General features: G+C 44.6%; 1 protein-coding gene across 1 annotated transcript in view; it reads right to left on the reverse strand.

Annotated features, from left to right (window-relative positions):
• Window positions 1–6,007: 6,007 nt before the first annotated feature.
• Window positions 6,008–17,749, reverse strand: part of LOC143960193 (uncharacterized) — a 749,774-nt gene continuing 738,032 nt past the window's right edge. The window contains exons 5-6 of the mRNA XM_077468516.1: window positions 6,804–6,938; window positions 6,008–6,709 (exon numbers count right to left, since the gene is read on the reverse strand). Of these exons, the coding sequence (XP_077324642.1) occupies window positions 6,546–6,709; window positions 6,804–6,938 (299 nt within the window). The 3' untranslated portion in view covers window positions 6,008–6,545. The remainder of the gene's footprint in view (window positions 6,710–6,803; window positions 6,939–17,749) is intronic.

Raw genomic sequence — 17,749 nt, forward strand, 5'->3', positions numbered from 1 at the left:
TGTCCATCCTAGATCAATTTTTGGCCCATATGTTTGATCCCTCGCAGGACAGCCCATTACTACCGTTCTCGATTAGTACCCCAGGCAGCAACTAGTTCATTAGTCACGTCAGGTTCCTTTTGAGCACATTAGGCCAGGACCTTGGTCATTTTCTTGGACATTCTTTCGCATTGGAGCAGCATCAGCAGCCTCACGAAACGGGGTCCCAGTCCACGCGATCAAAGATGGGCAGGCGGGAATCCACCTGCTTTACTCGATACATCTCCAATCCACAAGTGGAAATGTCCTGAGCCTTCAGAAACTTTGCCCCGTAGTGTCTTGCTGTACATAAATTAATAATTACCTCCCTACACCAAATCTTTTGCGGCCTTCTCTTGGCATATCGCCCAGCAGAGCAGGGCTCACCGCCCAGCTCACCAGGGCTTACCTTACAGCAGACCAAGGGCACAATTCAGGTCTATTTTATGTTGTTAGTCTTGTGACGTGTTTATGTGTTCTTTCATATCTCTTACAGCGGAGGGCTCCAACCATAAATAAGAGGGCCAGTATGGTGGCCCGTAATTATGGGAGGAGCCCGGAGGGTATATAATCAGACCACCCACAACGGTCTGTGTCGGTTCCAGTGCAAGGTACCCACCCACCCATTTCCCTTCTTAGAGTACTTCACTTAAAACACGTTTCTCTACAGAAACATCCATTTACTTTCTTAAGGTATGCGGCCTTCTCTTGGCATATCGCCCAGCAGAGCAGGGCTCACCGCCCAGCTCACCAGGGCTTACCTTACAGCAGACCAAGGGCACAATTCAGGTCTATTTTATGTTGTTAGTCTTGTGACGTGTTTATGTGTTCTTTCATATCTCTTACAGCGGAGGGCTCCAACCATAAATATAAACAGTATCTCACAAAAGTGAGTACACCCCGCACATTTTTGTAAATATTTTATTATATCTCTTCATGGGACAACACTGAAGAAATTACACTTTGCTACAATGTAAATTAGTGAGTGTACAGTTGTATATGTAAATTTGCTGTCCTCTCAAAATAATTCAACACACAGCCATTAATGTCTAAACCATAGACAACAAAAGTGAGTACACCCCTAAGTGAAAATCTCTAAATTGGACCCAAAGTGTCAATATTTTGTGTGGCCACCATTATTTTACAGCACTGCCTTAACCCTCTTAGGCATGGAGTTCACCGGAGCTTCACAATTTGCCACTGGAGTCCTCTTCCACTCCTCCATGATGACATAATGGAGCTGGTGGATGTTGGAGACCTTGCGCTCCTCCACCTTCCGTTTGAAGATGCCCCACAAATGCTCAATAGGGTTTAGGTCTGGAGACATGCTTGGCCAGTCCATCACCTTTACCCTCTTTAGCAAGGCAGTGGTCGTCTTGAAGGTGTGTTTGGGGTCGTTATCATGTTGGAATACTGCCCTGAGGCCCAGTCTACGAAGGGAGGGGATCGTGCTTTGCTTATGTATGTCACAGTAAATGTTGGCATTCATGGTTCCCTCAATGAACTGTAGCTCCCCAGTGCCGGCAGCACTCATATAGCCCCAGACCATGACACTCTCACCACCATGCTTGACTGTAGGCAAGACACACTTGTCTTTGTACTCCTCACCTGGTTGCCACCACAACACACGCTTGACACCATCTGAACCAAATAAGTTTATCTTGGTCTCATCAGACCACAGTACATGGTTCCAGTAATCTATGCCCTTAGTCTGCTTGTCTTCAGAAAACTGTTTGTGGGCTTTCTTGTGCATCATCTTTAGAAGAGGCTTCCTTCTGGGACGACTTTGATGCGGTGTATGGTCTGAGCACTGACAGGATGACCACCCCACCCCCTTCAACCTCTGCAGCAATGCTGGCAGCACTCATATGTCTATTTCCCAAAGACAACCTCTAGATATTACGCTGAGCGCGTGCACTCAACTTCTTTGGTTGACCATGGCGAGGCCTGTTCTGAGTGGAACCTGTCCTGTTAAACTGCTGTATGGTTTTGGCCATAGTGCTGCAGCTCAGTTTCAGGGTCTTGGCAATATTCTTATAGCCAATGCAATCTTTATGTAGAGCAACAAGTCTTTTTTTCAGATCCTCAGAGAGTTCTTTTCCATGAGGTGTCATGTTGAACTTCCAGTGACCAGGATGAGAGAGTTAGAGCGATAACACCACATATAACACACCCGCTCCCCATTTACACCTGAGAATTTGTAAAGCCCCATTACACACTATACGTTTTTCTGCTGAGTTTTTCCTTCAGGTTTACCAAAACCATATAATATGAGGTCAAACCCTAGGAGTTTTGATTTGTATGCAACCAGGCAGGCACTACATGGTTTTGGTAAACCTGAAGGAAATAATCAGCAGAAAAACTGATAGTGTGTATGGGGCTTAACACTAACAAGTCACATGACTGAATTTGGACAATTTGGATATTTTCACTTAGGAGTGTACTCACTTTTGTTGCCAGCGGTTTAGACATTAATGGCTGTGTCTTGAATTATTTTGAGGGGTCAGCAAATTTACATGAAAAGATATAATAAAATATTTATAAAAATGTGAGGGGTGTACTCACTTTTGTGAGATACTGTATATGGTATCTGTAGCATGCCACCGGCTATATAATTATAGCATTTTTGGCTGAGGCTTATCACTAAGTGCAGTCGCTAAGTTGGGTTGGTAAGCTACTAAGTATTATCAATGATTAGGCATTAGGCATTCAGCACAGAAAGTTTTTTTATAAATAAAAAAAATACCATTAAAAAATAATAAATAAATAAATATATACTATATATATATACACACATACCAGAATAAAGGAAGGGTTAACCACAGAATATACAAGCCACACATTTACATTGACAAGGAACTATATATTTACAGAAGCTTTGCATACTTCAGCAGCAAATCAACAATAGAATGCAAAAGGAATCCAATGAACTGATGCCATGTAATACAGTATATATATATATATATATACTATTTCATGAAACTTCTAAAAAAAAAAAAAAACGCACAATAGAATGCGATACAAAGGAGCAAAGAGCACAGCAACACTGTAATGTGTCAGGAGGTGAAACTAATATAGACCTTTCACAAATATGAATGAATACATTCCTGTCATGTTCCAATATACAGATATTGTCATTAATCCTTTTTTGATGAGAGCTCTTCCTTTAATCAGTGAAAAAATAGTCTTTGGGGTCCAGACAAATACCTAGCCTGAGGTGATATCATCAGTCTGCTGCAGGCAGAAGGAAGCATTTCCTCAGTCTCCTCTCCCCCAGTCATCAGACATTGAAGCTTTTGTAACAAGTAACAAGGCAAGAGGCTGCAGCAGTGTGTTAAAATTGTGTGACCACAGTCAAAAACGACACAGGTACCAGGATTTACATGTCATCTCTGTGGGCAACTCAGTCAAGGAAGTAGATAGTAGCACAGGAATTAAGGGAAAAGGGAATGGGAACGCAAGATTACCCACTAATAGAAGGTCAGCAATGATGACCCACAATTGAATCATTCACCCCTTAGGGCGTTGTTGCCGTAATCCATTAGCATATAGGAAAAAAGGGGGGGTACATGCCGGCAGGCCCGACATGTAAAGAGGTTACTACTGGCAGCAATGAATAGTTCAATATTAGATTTTTTTTATAAAAAAAACAATGTATTTTATTAATTTCAAAAATTAATTAATTATAGTGTAAACAATCAATTAAGACTAAGTGCGGTTTATAAAAGTTACCCATAGAAATAGATCTAAATTCAGCACAGACAAAAAAACTCACAGGACAAACATGACACATATACACAAATACACAACACACACCGCAGGTCCGGATCAATTGCTGTAAGCTACGGTAACCACTACTATTCAAATACGACAAGTTTTAATTATTGTTGTTGAATGCCAGCCGAACAATTGTTCTATGAGCCTAATTAATCACTAAGTGGTTATCCAGTAGTTTAGAGCAGGCAAGGGGTGGGGAATGGGGTTGAGGCAGATAATGTAAGTATCAGCTTTATAATCTCAGATGTTTAAGCTTAATGGTTACTTATAAGAGTACCAAGTCAATACTAAGTATCCACATCAACTTGCTATAGAATGCAGTACATATCCTATAAGTATATTTCGGCTATATTCCGGTCACAAATTCTTATGAACTTCTTGTCAGTCCACCTTGTTTATAAGAGATTAAGCCATGTAAAGATGCACCTTATTTAGATGTTAATCACTTCCCACAGATCAAACAACAGCTGAATTTCACCGATGGTATAAGTCTATCAGACCTTGTTAAGATTAAATCCAGGCATTTTGCAGGTATTTTTGAGGGCAACTTAAAAAGTCTTTCCATACTTTACCACTGCCATATGAAATCAGCACATGGATAGTCCAAGAGCTGGATAATGTCTGAACAAAGATGGCTCCATCCTTCTTGATAGATAAACAGATGAAGGTATTGTTATGCCACGTACACACGATCGGACATTCCGACCACAAAATCCTGGGATTTTTTTCCGACGGATGTTGGCTCAAGCTTGCCTTGCATATACGCGGTCGCACAAATGTTGTCGGAAATTACGATCGTCACGAACGCGCTGAAGTACAACGGCACTATAAAGAGGAAGTTCAATATTCAGCCTTGTGCTTTTCAGTTCATTACTGCTCTTCAGTTTGTGCTTGTGGGTTCATATCTGGTTTTCAGTGCGTGTAGTCAATTCACATCGGGTTTTCAGTGCATATTTTTATATTACGTATTTGATTTCCAGTGCATTCTTGTCTGCTCGTTTCTGATTTTCAGCTCGCTCTTCTCAGGCCTTTTTGATTTTCAGTGCGTTCTGTTAGTTCGTTCTGACCAGCCGACCGATTTTAAGCCATGTTGCAGGTACGTGCTCATCGTAGAGTTCGTGCTGTGCAGGGGCTTGGTGTTGGGGTTTTTACTTTGACCCAAGCCCAGTCCATGAACAGGGCGAGGAGAAGTTCATGGCCCTAGAATTGGTTGCTCCAGCGTGACCAATTCTCTCATATGCCTTTGTTGCAGGAGATCCGTGAGAATAATCCTGATGATTGCAGGAATTATCTCCGGATGATGGAACCCATTTTTCACCGTTTGTTGACTTTGCTGTCCCCTTATATTACGAAGCAGGACACCTGCATGCGGCAAGCCATCACTCTCGAGCAGAGGCTCGTCGCCCCTTATATTACAAAGCAGGACACCTGCATGCAGCAAGCCATCACTCTCGAGCAGAGGCTTGTCGCCACCTTGCGGTACTTGGCGATGGGGTGAAGTCTGCAGGACATCAAGTTCTCAAGAGTCATCTCCCCCCAGGCTCTGTGACTCATTATTCCAGAGACCTGTTCTGCCATCATTCAGGTCCTGCAGAAGGACTATATTAGGATTAGTTTTATCCTTTAACATCTCATTATATGTATTTAAATAAATTTATTTTTTAAATAAATTTGTATTTTAAAATGAAAAATATTTCCTTTGATTTACTGCTTGTGCTTCTTTTAGCTATCTCCTTGGTTCTCCAATGTGGGTTTTTTTTTTTGTCTATTTTCTTCAATAGTGCCAACATAATTTCTTTGATACATGAGGTGACAATCTCTTCTTCAGCTAACTATTATGTTGTGGGTCTGCTACACACATACCTTCCTTTTTGTTGTTAATGTATGTAATGCATTAATGATAATAATATTCATTATATTTAGTACCATGAATTAATTTTTTGGAGTGACGAAAATGGCCTGATTGATGCAAAATATAAAGCACTGTGAGTGTTATTTACTAAAGGAAAATCCACTTTGCACTACAAGTGCAGTGCACTGAAACTGCACTGAAAGCGCACTTGTAGTGAAAAGTGGATTTACCTTTAGGAAATAACCCCCATTGTCACTGAAAACACCAACTTAAGCAAAAAACTGCTATTTAGCATTGAAAGAAGAAGCCACACATTGTTGAGTAGAATTTTTTTTACTCTGTGCACATTCACATGTGCGTTTAGAAAAGGGTTTTTGAACAAGCCAACATATTTTTTGGATTTTTTTTTTTTTGGGGGACAGTAGAAATATCCTTTTTTTGTGGTAAACAGGCATGTTTTTCAAGACATAAAACAATACACAGCTCAGGAACTTACAAAGTTCAACTTTGATAAATTAAAGGCAATATCAGGCATTAGTAGGTCCAAACTGTGTTGATTTTGCCTTCATCAGATGGGGTGATGTCACCCCTCTCAAATTTTGAAGATGCACACAAATTGGGAGTCAAAATGGGGATTTCACTCCTGATCCCATGCCGAAGGTCAACATGTGCTAGCTCCCATCATGGGGGATCAATGGACGTGTTTCGGGGTACAACCCCTTCCTCTCAGCTACTTGAGTTGCGAGAAAGCGGATGCTCCCACAAAACGCATAACTTGATATCCCGTGATGGCAGATAGCACATGTTGACACACTGTGTGCATCTTCAAAATTTCGCTTTCAACATTTTTTAGAAAAGTTCTAATAAAAATAAAAAAATTCAATATTTTTGGTGTGTTTTATATTCTGCCTAAAACATCAATGATATTTTTGAGTCTTTTTTCAACATCATTGATGTCTTCCTTGATCTGTAAATCCCGATTGCACACCATGATCTCCCTGATGAGGATGTGTGCACTTGTACTTGTAAAATTAGATACTTCTTCCACAACATCCACATCACCTAAAATAAAAAAACACACCATGCATTATAAATATGCAGGCATACAGGCATAGGCATACATCTATTACCTGAAGCTGGGGTCTCAGACACTCACCTGTTGTGGTCACTATTTTGCCCACTTCATAAACCACTCCTTCCTCCGCATCCTGAGGTTGTGGTGTGGTGACTTCCCCTTCTTTAGGAGGTTGGGGGTCCCTGGTGTCCTCTGACATCCCTATTCTTTTCTCCCCTATGTGAATACAAAATAGGTATACTTAGCACACAGATGTTTGAGACAAGAAATAGGAATATGAAACATTGCTTGAAGTGTTGTACAATTGTCTGTTTTGCAGAGTTCCAAGCTGAAGACATGATTTTTTCCCTTTCTTCAAGCTGGAATATTTACACTTTTGGGTAAAGTTTCACACATGGAGACACTCCTAGTATCCACTGGAGCACCTGATTGGGACACCCTAAAAAGTTTTTTCTGGTGTCCCACACTAGTGCTCCTGCGTCCAGATGTATAAACAGCTGCTGAGTGTCCTCTCCTTACACTGAATCAAGTTTGCATTTCATTCTAGTTACAAACTTATCTAGACAACAATGTCCTAAACTTCTTTTAATCCAAATAGGCATGAACAAATGTAGTTAACCTGCATCTGCCAAAAACATTGTATTAGTGAGCGAACAAATGATGTTTGCTATGAACGATTACTGTGCCCACGAACCTGAAACTTGCCATTTTAAACTGTACAACAGTAAAGAATAGCACATACGTAATAAGAAGAATAGGAACACACAACAAAATACTTTTTTGCAGCACTCTTGTGATTCTTATAGACTGATCCTGCTCCCTCAATTTGAGGTCTGAGCATGGTTTCCTTTGTTGATCCTTGGATCGCCATACCCCAAAATTCTTCTTCAGACTTTTCACAACTTTAGTCATGATCGTGGCCTTTCTGAGATTTGGTTTGGGTATGGTCCATGCTTCCCATCATAGTCGACTCTCTTCAAGATGTCCACCATCTCCACCATCTCTACAAAGGACATATTACAGGCCTTAAATCTCCTCCGGAATCGGGACGTTGGTGGCTCCAGGCTTTCTGCATTGTTGCTGCTGTCTTCGTGCACTTGTTCTTTGCCTGCCATGTGCTCTCCCATTGCGCCAAAAGAGAAGGGGCGGGGAATATACTATAAAGAAGGTCAGGGGCGGGTGGAGTTTCACACATGCGCAGTGTATATAAAGTGCAACACACATGCATCGTACGTACGATCTGTGAGCGGAGGATGGAGTAGCGGAAGCGCAGATCGTTGTAACAAGGTACAATTTGAACTTGGGGCATCAGTGGCCTATACTGCTTATAGATTGAGGCCCATATTGGGACAAGATTATGCGAGTTTAGCCCGACATTAGGGTTTGTCTTGTGTTGTGTCTTGCAGATAAAATGGATCGATTCAACGATCATGATTTCCTCCCCCAATTCATTGATTTGTACAGAGAGCTGCCCCATCTGTGGCAGACAAAACACCCCTTTTATACAAATTGACTAAAGAGGAAGGCAGCACTGGATAAATTGCTGGAATTTGTGAAGCCGCAGATCCCCACGGCAGACATCAACTATTTGAAGTGCTAAATTGGTGGCCTGAGGAGCACATATAATAGGGAGCACAAGATGGTCCAGGATTCCCAGAGATCTGGAGCAGCAGCAGATGACATTTATGTCCCCAGGCTGTAGTACTGCGACAGACTGCGATTTCTGTCAGACCAGACTGAAATCAGTCCATCACTCTCAACCCTTCCTTCCACTCTTCCTTCCACCCCAGCTGAGGCTTCTGACATCCAACCTGGGCCTTCCACCAAGGAAGAAGATGTGGAGGAGCCCAGCTTGAGTCAGGTATAGCATTGTTCAACATATTTCTCAAAATTGTGTGTGATTGATGAACAATAAACTAAAACTATGTCCCTTTTTCATACACAGGAAATCCTCAGCCAGGGGGAGGCTGTAGAAAGTGTCAGCCAGAAGGTGGCAGGGGAAAGTGGCAGCCAAGAGGTGGTGGGGGTAAGTGGAAGCCAGGAGGTGGCCGGGCCCAGTGGCCTGACGGAATCCCAGGTCCCTCCCCTCTGCCTTCAACAAAAAAGGCCCAGGAAGGGGTGGAGCGTGGAGGAGTCAGCACTTGGGTTAATTTGGCAGGCTTTTGCGGCCCTCAGAACCCCCCAGTCTTCTTTAGGCTTATGCCTGCATGGCTGCCAACAAAATGCAGGAAATGGAGGTGTGTCAATGCCTGTTTTGTGAGGAAGTGATCTATCCGGCCCTAATTAAGGGGTTGAGGGGCGAACTCACAAGCAAAACACACCTGTGTGAGTTGGACCATCCTCCTCCTCCTCCTCCTCCACCTCCTGCCACAACTCCTACACCAGAGCCACAGCCTGGAAGCAAGCATGGAAGGAAGCGTGTAAGGAAGACAAGAGAGTGATGGCCTGGGTTCGGTATGCTCTGGCAAAAGACGCAGGCTGTGGTAAGCCCACAGCCTGAGGGCACATTTGTCACCTGCTGCTCTTCCTGATCTCCCGGAGTCCTGGACCGGATTGTGCTCCCTATTAAATGGACTCCTCAGGCTCCCAATTTTGCCTGTCAAATAGATGATGTGTGCCCTGGGGTACCAAGGCTTTGCCAATTTCACCAGTTTATCCAGCGTTGCCATCCTCTTTACTTTGTTGTTGACTCCTAATAAATGTCTATTTTTTGTCTAAAATCATTGGCTATGTGTTAAAATTAAAAAAAGGACAGTTTCCTTGAGGTTAAAAAATACAAGATAATAATGGCGTTGTGGTAACTTGACACACAAAACGAAAAAAAAAGTTATGGAGATCACTAGAAAAGAAAAAAAACAGGAGATCTTGATTGAAAAAAAAAAAAAAAGATTACTATAAACAAAAATTTAAAACATTATTCTGGAGTTCTGGCAAAAAAAAATATATTCATGAGATCACAAGAAATAATAAAGAAATCAGTTTGTCAGAACTCTGTGTGAATATCAGCAGCAAAACAACTTCATTATTTGAGTATTATAAAGAAGAAGAGAATGCGCTGCATTGAAAGATTTAAAAATTTGCAGCATCACGAATGTGCTATCTCCATTATGAATGCTAGTTTTACCAGACCGAGCGCTTCCATCTCATTTTGATTCAGAGCATGTGTGGAATTTTGTGCGTCGGAATTGTGTACACACACTCGGAATTTCCGAACAACGGATTTTGTTGTTGGAAAATTTTAGTTTCAGCTCTCAAATTTTTGTTGTCAGAAATTCCGTCAAAAAATGTCCGATGGAGCCTACACACGGTCGGAATTTCCAACAACAAGCTCCCATCGAACATTTTTTGTCAGAAAATCCGATTGTGTTTAGGCAACATTAGAGGAGTACTGTGATTTATGTGGATGGTAACATATACAGGTATTTGTAATTGTGATAATAATGCATTAATTTAAAAGCATGCAGTTAACATAAAACAATATATCTGGTACCAGGTTCACTTTCAATCCTCTGGCAGTGTCACCTAAGTTTTAGTTCTCATATCGACTGTTGGAGGAATTACTGATAGGTAGACGCCGAATCTAGTCAATCTTTGGCCTGTGATGATAACCTAATGATACCAGTCCCATTTCTTAACAAATACTGCCAAGCCTGCTACAAAGCAAAGAAAGAACTTTGTCCTGGACAGCAATTGTGGATGGGTGTCAAAATACAACTACTGTGCCAGGTTCCCATCATTCACTGTGACAGGTGACTTCTCCACACTTCAATATATATCATACTTGCCAAAATACCTGCCTGAGACACTGTCACCCATACTGAGGGCCCACACCTAACATGCACAACTCCTGGGTGGTCCTGCTCAGTTCGCACCTACTTTAACTGTGTATTTAGCTGTATGTCTGCAGTACAGTAGTTCAGCTTTAAAGGGTAACTCCACTTGGGAAAAAAAAAATGAACAAATAAAATAAAATAATGTAGCATATACAATTGTAACTCAAGTCATACTTTAACTGAATGTTATTAAACAAATGACCTTTCCTTTTTAATCTACAGCTCTATAATTTTCTGTAAAATGCAATGCAATATGGCTACCTGAAGGCTTTCTCTACACATGGATGGGATCTGATAGGCGACATGGATGTGCACTGATAGGTGGCACGGATGGGCACTGATAGGCGGCACGGATGGGCACTGATAGGCGGCATTGTATTGTATTATATTTTACTGATGGATGCCAATCAGTGCCAAACAATAATGCATGCCAGTCAGTGATGCCCATTGTGGGCACTGATTGGGGCATCCATTGTGAGCACTGATTGGCATCCATTGTGGGCACTGACTGACATCCCTGGTGGTCTAGGATGGCAAACCTGGTGCTGGGCATCCCTGGTGGTCCAGTGTGGGCATCCTGGGGGGGGGGGGGGGCTGCGCGAATAATCAATCAGCACAGACCCCCCTGTCAGAGGAGCAGCCGATCGGCTCTCCTCTACTTGCGTCTGAGAGACGCGAGTGAGGAAAAGCTGATCACCGGCTCTTCCTATTTACACTGTGATCAGCCGTGATTGGACACGGCTGATCACGTGGTAAAGAGTCTCTGTCAGTGGCGGAACTACTGCCATAGCAACACATGCAGGCGCTATGGGGCCGGCAGTCAAGTGGGGCCCGGTGAAGACAGGTGCAGCGGCTCCGCGGGTGATAGCGGGCGGCTCCGTGGGTGAGAGTGGGCAGTCCGTGGCTCCGTAGGTGGTCCGCGGCTCCGTGAGTGGTCTGCGGGCGAGAGTGGGTGGCTCCGCGGGTGAGAGCGGGCGGCCAGCGGCTCCGCGGGTGATAGTGGGAGGCTCCACGGATGAGAGAGGGTGGTCAGCGGCTCCATGGATGAGAGCGGGCGGTCCGCTGGTGAGAGAGGGGGGGCAGTCCGTGGGTGTGAGCGGGCTGGCCAATCAGGGAGCTGACGGGCGGGGGAGCATAGAGATGACATCAGCTCTCACCGCCCGGCGCCCATCCTGCATCCCTGCAGTGCAGTTCCCCCCTCACTGTGCAGGCAGCCAGGAAGCAGAGAGATGACATTATCTCTCTGCTGCTTGACTGATAATCTGCTGCCTGACTCTGTGACACAGCAGGAAAGTGACAGAGCAAGTGACAATCCATAATGTGTGACAGGCGACGTGGCAAGTGACAACCCAGGACGTGGCATGTGATAATCTGTAATGTGTGGCAGGTGACGTGGCAAGTGAAAATCTGTGACGTGGCAAATGAAAATCCATTAAGCGTGGCAGGTGACGTGGCAAGTGACAACCTGAGACATGGCAAGTGACAATCCATAATGTGTGGTAGGCGACATGGCAAGTGACAACCTGGGACATGGCAAGTGATGATCCATAATGTGTGGCAGGTGACGTGGCAAGTGAAAATCCGTGACGTGGCAAATGACAATCCATAATGTGTGGCAGGCGACGTGGCAAGTGACAACCTGGGACATGGCAAGTGACAATCCATAATGTCTGACAGGCGACGTGGCAAGTGACAACCTGGGACATGGCAAGTGACAATCCGTACATGTGTGGCAAGTGACGTGGCAAGTGACAACCTGGATGTGGCAAGTGACAATCCGTAAGATGTGGCAGGTGACGTGGCAAGTGAAAATCCATGATGTGGCAAGTGACAATCCGTAATGTGTGGCAGGTGACGTGTTAAGTGACAATCCATAATGTGTGGCAGGTGACGTGGCAAGTGACAACCCGGGACATGGCAAGTGACAATCCATAATGTGTGACAAGTGAAAATCTAGGACGTGGCAAGTGACAATCTGTAATGTGTGGCAAGTGGCAATCTAGGACGTGGCAAGTGACAATCCGTAATGTGTGGCAGGTGACATTCTGCAACGTGTGACAAGTGACAATCTGCATCTGGTGGCAGGCGACGTGGCAAGTGGACAATCCGCAACGTGTGGCAGGTGATGTGACAAGTGACAATCCTTAATGTGTGGCAAGTGACAATCCTTAATGTGTGGCAAGTGACAATCCAGGACGTGGCAAGTGACAATCCATAATGTGTGGCAAGTGACGTGGCAAGTGACAATCCAGGACGTGGCAAGTGACAATCCATAATGTGTGGTAAGTGACAATCCAGGACGTGGCAAGTGACAATCCATAATGCGTGGCAGGTGACTTGGCAAAGGACAATCTGGGATGTGGCAAGTGGACAATCCGCAACACGTGGCAGGGGACATTCCGCAACGTGTGACAAGTGACAATCTGCATCTGGTAGCAGGCGATGATGGCAAGTGACACTCAGGGATCCCACTGATTTTGCATTATGGTGAGTTGAACTATTTTGTTTTATATAACAGAACAGAAATTGGTTAGAAGACATGGAGGTCTGCAATGTGTTCCCTTCAGGGTCTGCGTATAATATACAGCATACTTTGTTGTTCAAAATTAATATAAGCTGTTGCCTGGGTACTGTGCCACATGGGTGTGGTAGTCTGATGTTTAATGGCACTAGTTCATTTTTTTTTTTTTGTGGGGGGGGGGGTCCATACAACATTTTGCTATGGGGCCCTGTGATTTCTAGTTACGCCCCTGGTCTCCGTCGGAGACCGTTTACTGAGATCGTAGTTGCAGGGTGTCAGACTGACACCCAGCAACAACGATCGCCGCGATGCGCGCCCCCGGGGGCGCGCAGTGGCTCAAAATCCTGAGGACGTCATATGACGCCCAGTGAGGATTTTGAAACCACTTTGCCGCCGTCATTTTGCTATAGGGCGGGCGGCAAGTGGTTAAATCAAAGTCAATGGCTTGGTATTTTGCAGAGCTATTTTATCTAAGAGAAATTCACAAAACATGGCCTGTAAAAAATAGTTTTTGGTAAGATGCTCCCAAAGGGAAATCCTGTCTAAAGGGATGCAGACCCTGCAACTTTCCTCATTAACCACTTGCCAACCGCTGCATGCTGATATACGTCAGCACAATGGCAGCGGTGGGCAAATGGACATACCTGTATGTCCCCTTTAATCGACAGGGCTAGCGAGCGCCCGCGTGCCCGCCACGTGCAGCGTGATCTTGCACGCATGTCCCACGATTGTGTCATGAAGTTGCAGGAGTTGCAGGATGGGGAGATGCCTATGTAAACAAGATGTTTCCCCGTTCTGCCTAGTGACATGACAGAGATCTACTGCTCCCTGTCATCTAGAGCAGTGATCGCTGTCATGTCAGTGATAGCCCACCCCCCCTACAGTTAGAGTCACTCCCTAGGACACACTTAACTCCTTGATCGCCCCCTAGTGTTTAACCCCCCCCCTTCCCTGCCAGTGTCATTTACACAGTAATCAGTACATTTTTATAGCACCGATCGCTGTATAAATGACAATGGTCCCAAAATAGTGTCAAAAGTGTCCGATGTGTCTGCCATAATGTCGCAGTCACGATAAAAATCGCATTACTAATAAAAAAAAGAATAATAAAAATGCCATAAATAGATCCCTTATTTTGTAGATGCTATAACTTTTGGGCAAACCAATCAATATACGCTTATTGCGACTTTTGTTACCAAAAATATGTAGAAGAATACATACCGGCCTAAACTGAGGAAAACATTTGTTTTTTTTATATATCTTTTGGGGATATTTACTATAAATAGCAAAAAGTAAAAAAAAATAGCCTTTTTTAAAAAATTTAGCTCTTTTTATGTTTATAGCGCAAAAAATAAAAACTGCAGAGGTGATCAAATACCACCAAAAGAAAGCTCTATTTGTGGGGAAAAATGACGTCAATTTTGGTTTGGTGTAACGTCACATGGCCGCGCAATTGTCAGTTAAAATGATGCAGTGCCGAATCGCAAAAAGTGCTCTGGTCAGGAAGGGGGTAAAATCTTCCAGGGCTAAAGCGGTTAAAGCCCTGTAGTTGCAGCAGCTGATTAATAATTATAAAACCCACTCCCATACAGATTCGCTGAGCCCATGGACACAGACAACCAGCTATATCTGCAGAAAAAAAGAAAAAAGGTAGGAATCTGCAACAAAGTTTGTTAAAGTTGATGACGTACATTGATCACCCAGAGGGGAATGTGTTTTCTCAACAAAATTAAAGGTACTCTTTAACTTCTGCTGCCTGTGTCTAGATGAGCATCGCAGGGAGCAGTCTTGAGAGCTAACTTGCACTGTGACTGCTTTCACACCATTCTACAATGTGTTAATACATTTATCTGCACTGTCTGATGCAAGGAACAAACACAAAGCCAGACAGGAAGTATACTTGTCCTGCCAGTGCTATGTGGGTACAGCGGTAACTACAAATGACAGCATCTTGTCTGCAAACTCCAATACACAAGTAACAGGGCAGAAGTGTTCGGAGAAGAGTCTGGTGGCTAATTCTAGCAGACAGGATGTAAAATCTCCGCCGAGCCATGCTGGATACCCTATGTAACTGGACTGGGACATTTGCCAGAGTTATACCCCAACTTAGGCCCCTTTCACACTGGGTGGTTTTCAGGCGTTAAAAATAGCGCCTGTGTAGCGCCTGAAAAAACCGGCCCCTTTCACTCCAGTGTGAAAGCCAGAGGGCTTTCACACTGGAGCGGTGTGCTGGCAGGACTGCATCTTTGGAGCGGTGAAGGAGCGGTGTATTCACCGCTCCTAAACTGCTCCTACCTATTTAAAACAATGTGGCAGCGTGGCTACACCGCCGGCAAAGCGCCGCTGCAGCGGCGCTTTGTGGGCGGTTTTAACCATTTTCCGCCCGCTAGCGGGGGTTAAAACCACCTTACTAGCTGCCGCATACTGCAGCTGAAACGATGGTAAAGCGCCGCTAAAAATAGCGGTGCTTTCTCGCCGACGCCCACACCGCCCCAGTGTGAAAGGGGCCTTATGGCCTGTTCACAGCAGTGTTGTGGTCCATATAAGGCCTCATAGACACCGCAGCTGGTAAACAGACGTTTAGGAGCAGTTGGGTGTTTTCTTTCTGCAGCCCCTGAACTCTCCTCAATGTTATCTTATGAGTCCATGTACACTCAGTAGTTTTTAGTAGTTTAGAAGCATTTGAATTTCGAAGCATTTTTTTGAAAGCAGATAAATCACATTCACGACAATAGTTTACTGGCATTTGAAACGCCAAATGCTTGTAACAGCGTGCAAATGTGTGTAAACACAGTAAACACAAGTTTATAAGTGTTTTCGTTTATAGGCGTTTTGAAAGGGAAACCATTTCTGACCCTTTATAATGTGGAAAAAACTGAGGGGAGAGAGAGGAGGGGGGGGGGGGGGGGGAGAGGAGAGGGGGAGGGGGGAGAGAGAGAAAGAAAGGGGGAGAGAGCGTGAGAGGAGAGAGTGAGAGAGAGCGGGGGAGAGAGAGAGTGGGGGGGGGGGTGAGAGGGAAGGGGGGAGTGAGAAGGAAGAGAGAGGGGGAGAAAGAGAGAGAAAGGGGGGAGAGAGAAGGGGGAAGAAAGGGGGAGGGAGAGAGAAAGGGGGAGAAAGGGGGAGAGAGGGGGGGAGAGGAGAGAGTGGGGGAGTTAGAGGGAAGAGGGGAGAAAGAGGGAAGGAGAGAGAGAGAAAAGGGGGAGAGAGGGGGGGAGAAAGGGGGAGGGAGAGAGAAAGGTGGGAGAGAGAGAGGAGAGAGCGAAAGGGGGGGAGAGAGAGAAAGGGGGGAGAGAGGAGAGAGCGAAAGGGGGGGAGAGAGGGGGGAGCGAGAGGAGAGAGAGTGAAAGGGGGAGAGAAAGGGGAGGGAGAGAGAAAGGTGGGAGTGAGAGGGAGAGAGGAGAGAGTGAAAGGGGGGGAGAGAGAGAAACGGGGGAGAGAGCGAAAGGGGAGAGAGAGGGGAGAGCGAGGAGAGAGCGAGAGGAGAGAGAGAGAAGGGGGAGAGCGAGAGAGAGAAAGAGAGGGGGGAGAGAGAGAGAGGGGGAAGAGAGGAGAGAGTGAGAGAGAGAGGGGGGAGAGAGAGAGTGAGAGAGAGAGGGGGGAGAGAGAGAGTGGGGGGGAGACTACTGAGGTTCTCTGTAAAAAGAACCTGTCTGTTTAAATGCAAATGCTCATAAACGTCACTAAAGACGCATAAACACGGCATGTAAAAGTGTCAGAACTGACATTTTTAACCATAGATTACCAGCTGTCAAGTTTTGAGAAGAGGTTTTCAAATGTCCGGTGTACATGAAGCCCAACACTTGTGTGCTGGGGTGAGTTTTGTAGGGCCAGTGTAATGCGTTCTTATCCAGTGTTAACTTTTTTCCTTTTATTAACTTCATTAAAATATCACAAGATAACGACCATTAAACTGTATGCACAACATCATGTTGCAGCTGTTAAAAATGCAGACATGCATGATGCATTTATGCAACGCACACCAATGCACCTGTATGGTATGAACATGGCACACAGAGAATATTTGTTTTCTATGCTTCCTTGTGTTGAGCCGGTGTGCTCACTGCAAGAGCGCATAGAAAGCAATTGTGGCTCGTTCACACTGATCTGTGTTTTCCTGCACAAAAACAATGCAGGGCACCACAAGCATACCTTCCAACATTCTGAGATGGGAAGGAGAGAAACCTATTAGCAAAAGTATGTAGGCACAGGACACGCCCCCTGACACACCCCCCTTAAAGAAGAATTGCACAAAACACAGATGATTGGTTAAACCCACAAGTGCTTTTTTACCACTGCTTTTCCTTGACATTGAAGGACCTAACCCCCAGTCCCTTAAAACACCTGTTATACATAACTCTAACCCATCCAAATCCCCCCAGAAATGACGCGACAAGATTTTGGAGTAAATTGCCTTGATGGCCTTTTATTAACAATTACCTTCAAATTAATTAATAACATTTTAATTAACCGTTACCAACTTTTATGTACTTTTTGGGGTCTTCGAGGGAAACAACACACCACTGGTCACTGCATCCAACTTCTTTTAAACTTTAGGCCTCCAGTCGCCAGCCCCCCAACTCCGAGATTCAACCTTCGCAGTGACCTACCTTTTACCCCTTCTTGGTTTACCCCTCGTTAACCGGAAGGTACCTGAGAACCCCATTCCACAGATG

Source organism: Lithobates pipiens, unplaced genomic scaffold (genome assembly GCF_037356315.1).
Source record: "Lithobates pipiens isolate NorthernLeopardFrog02 unplaced genomic scaffold, aLitPip1_a1.2 Scaffold_8, whole genome shotgun sequence".
NCBI lineage: Eukaryota > Metazoa > Chordata > Amphibia > Anura > Ranidae > Lithobates > Lithobates pipiens.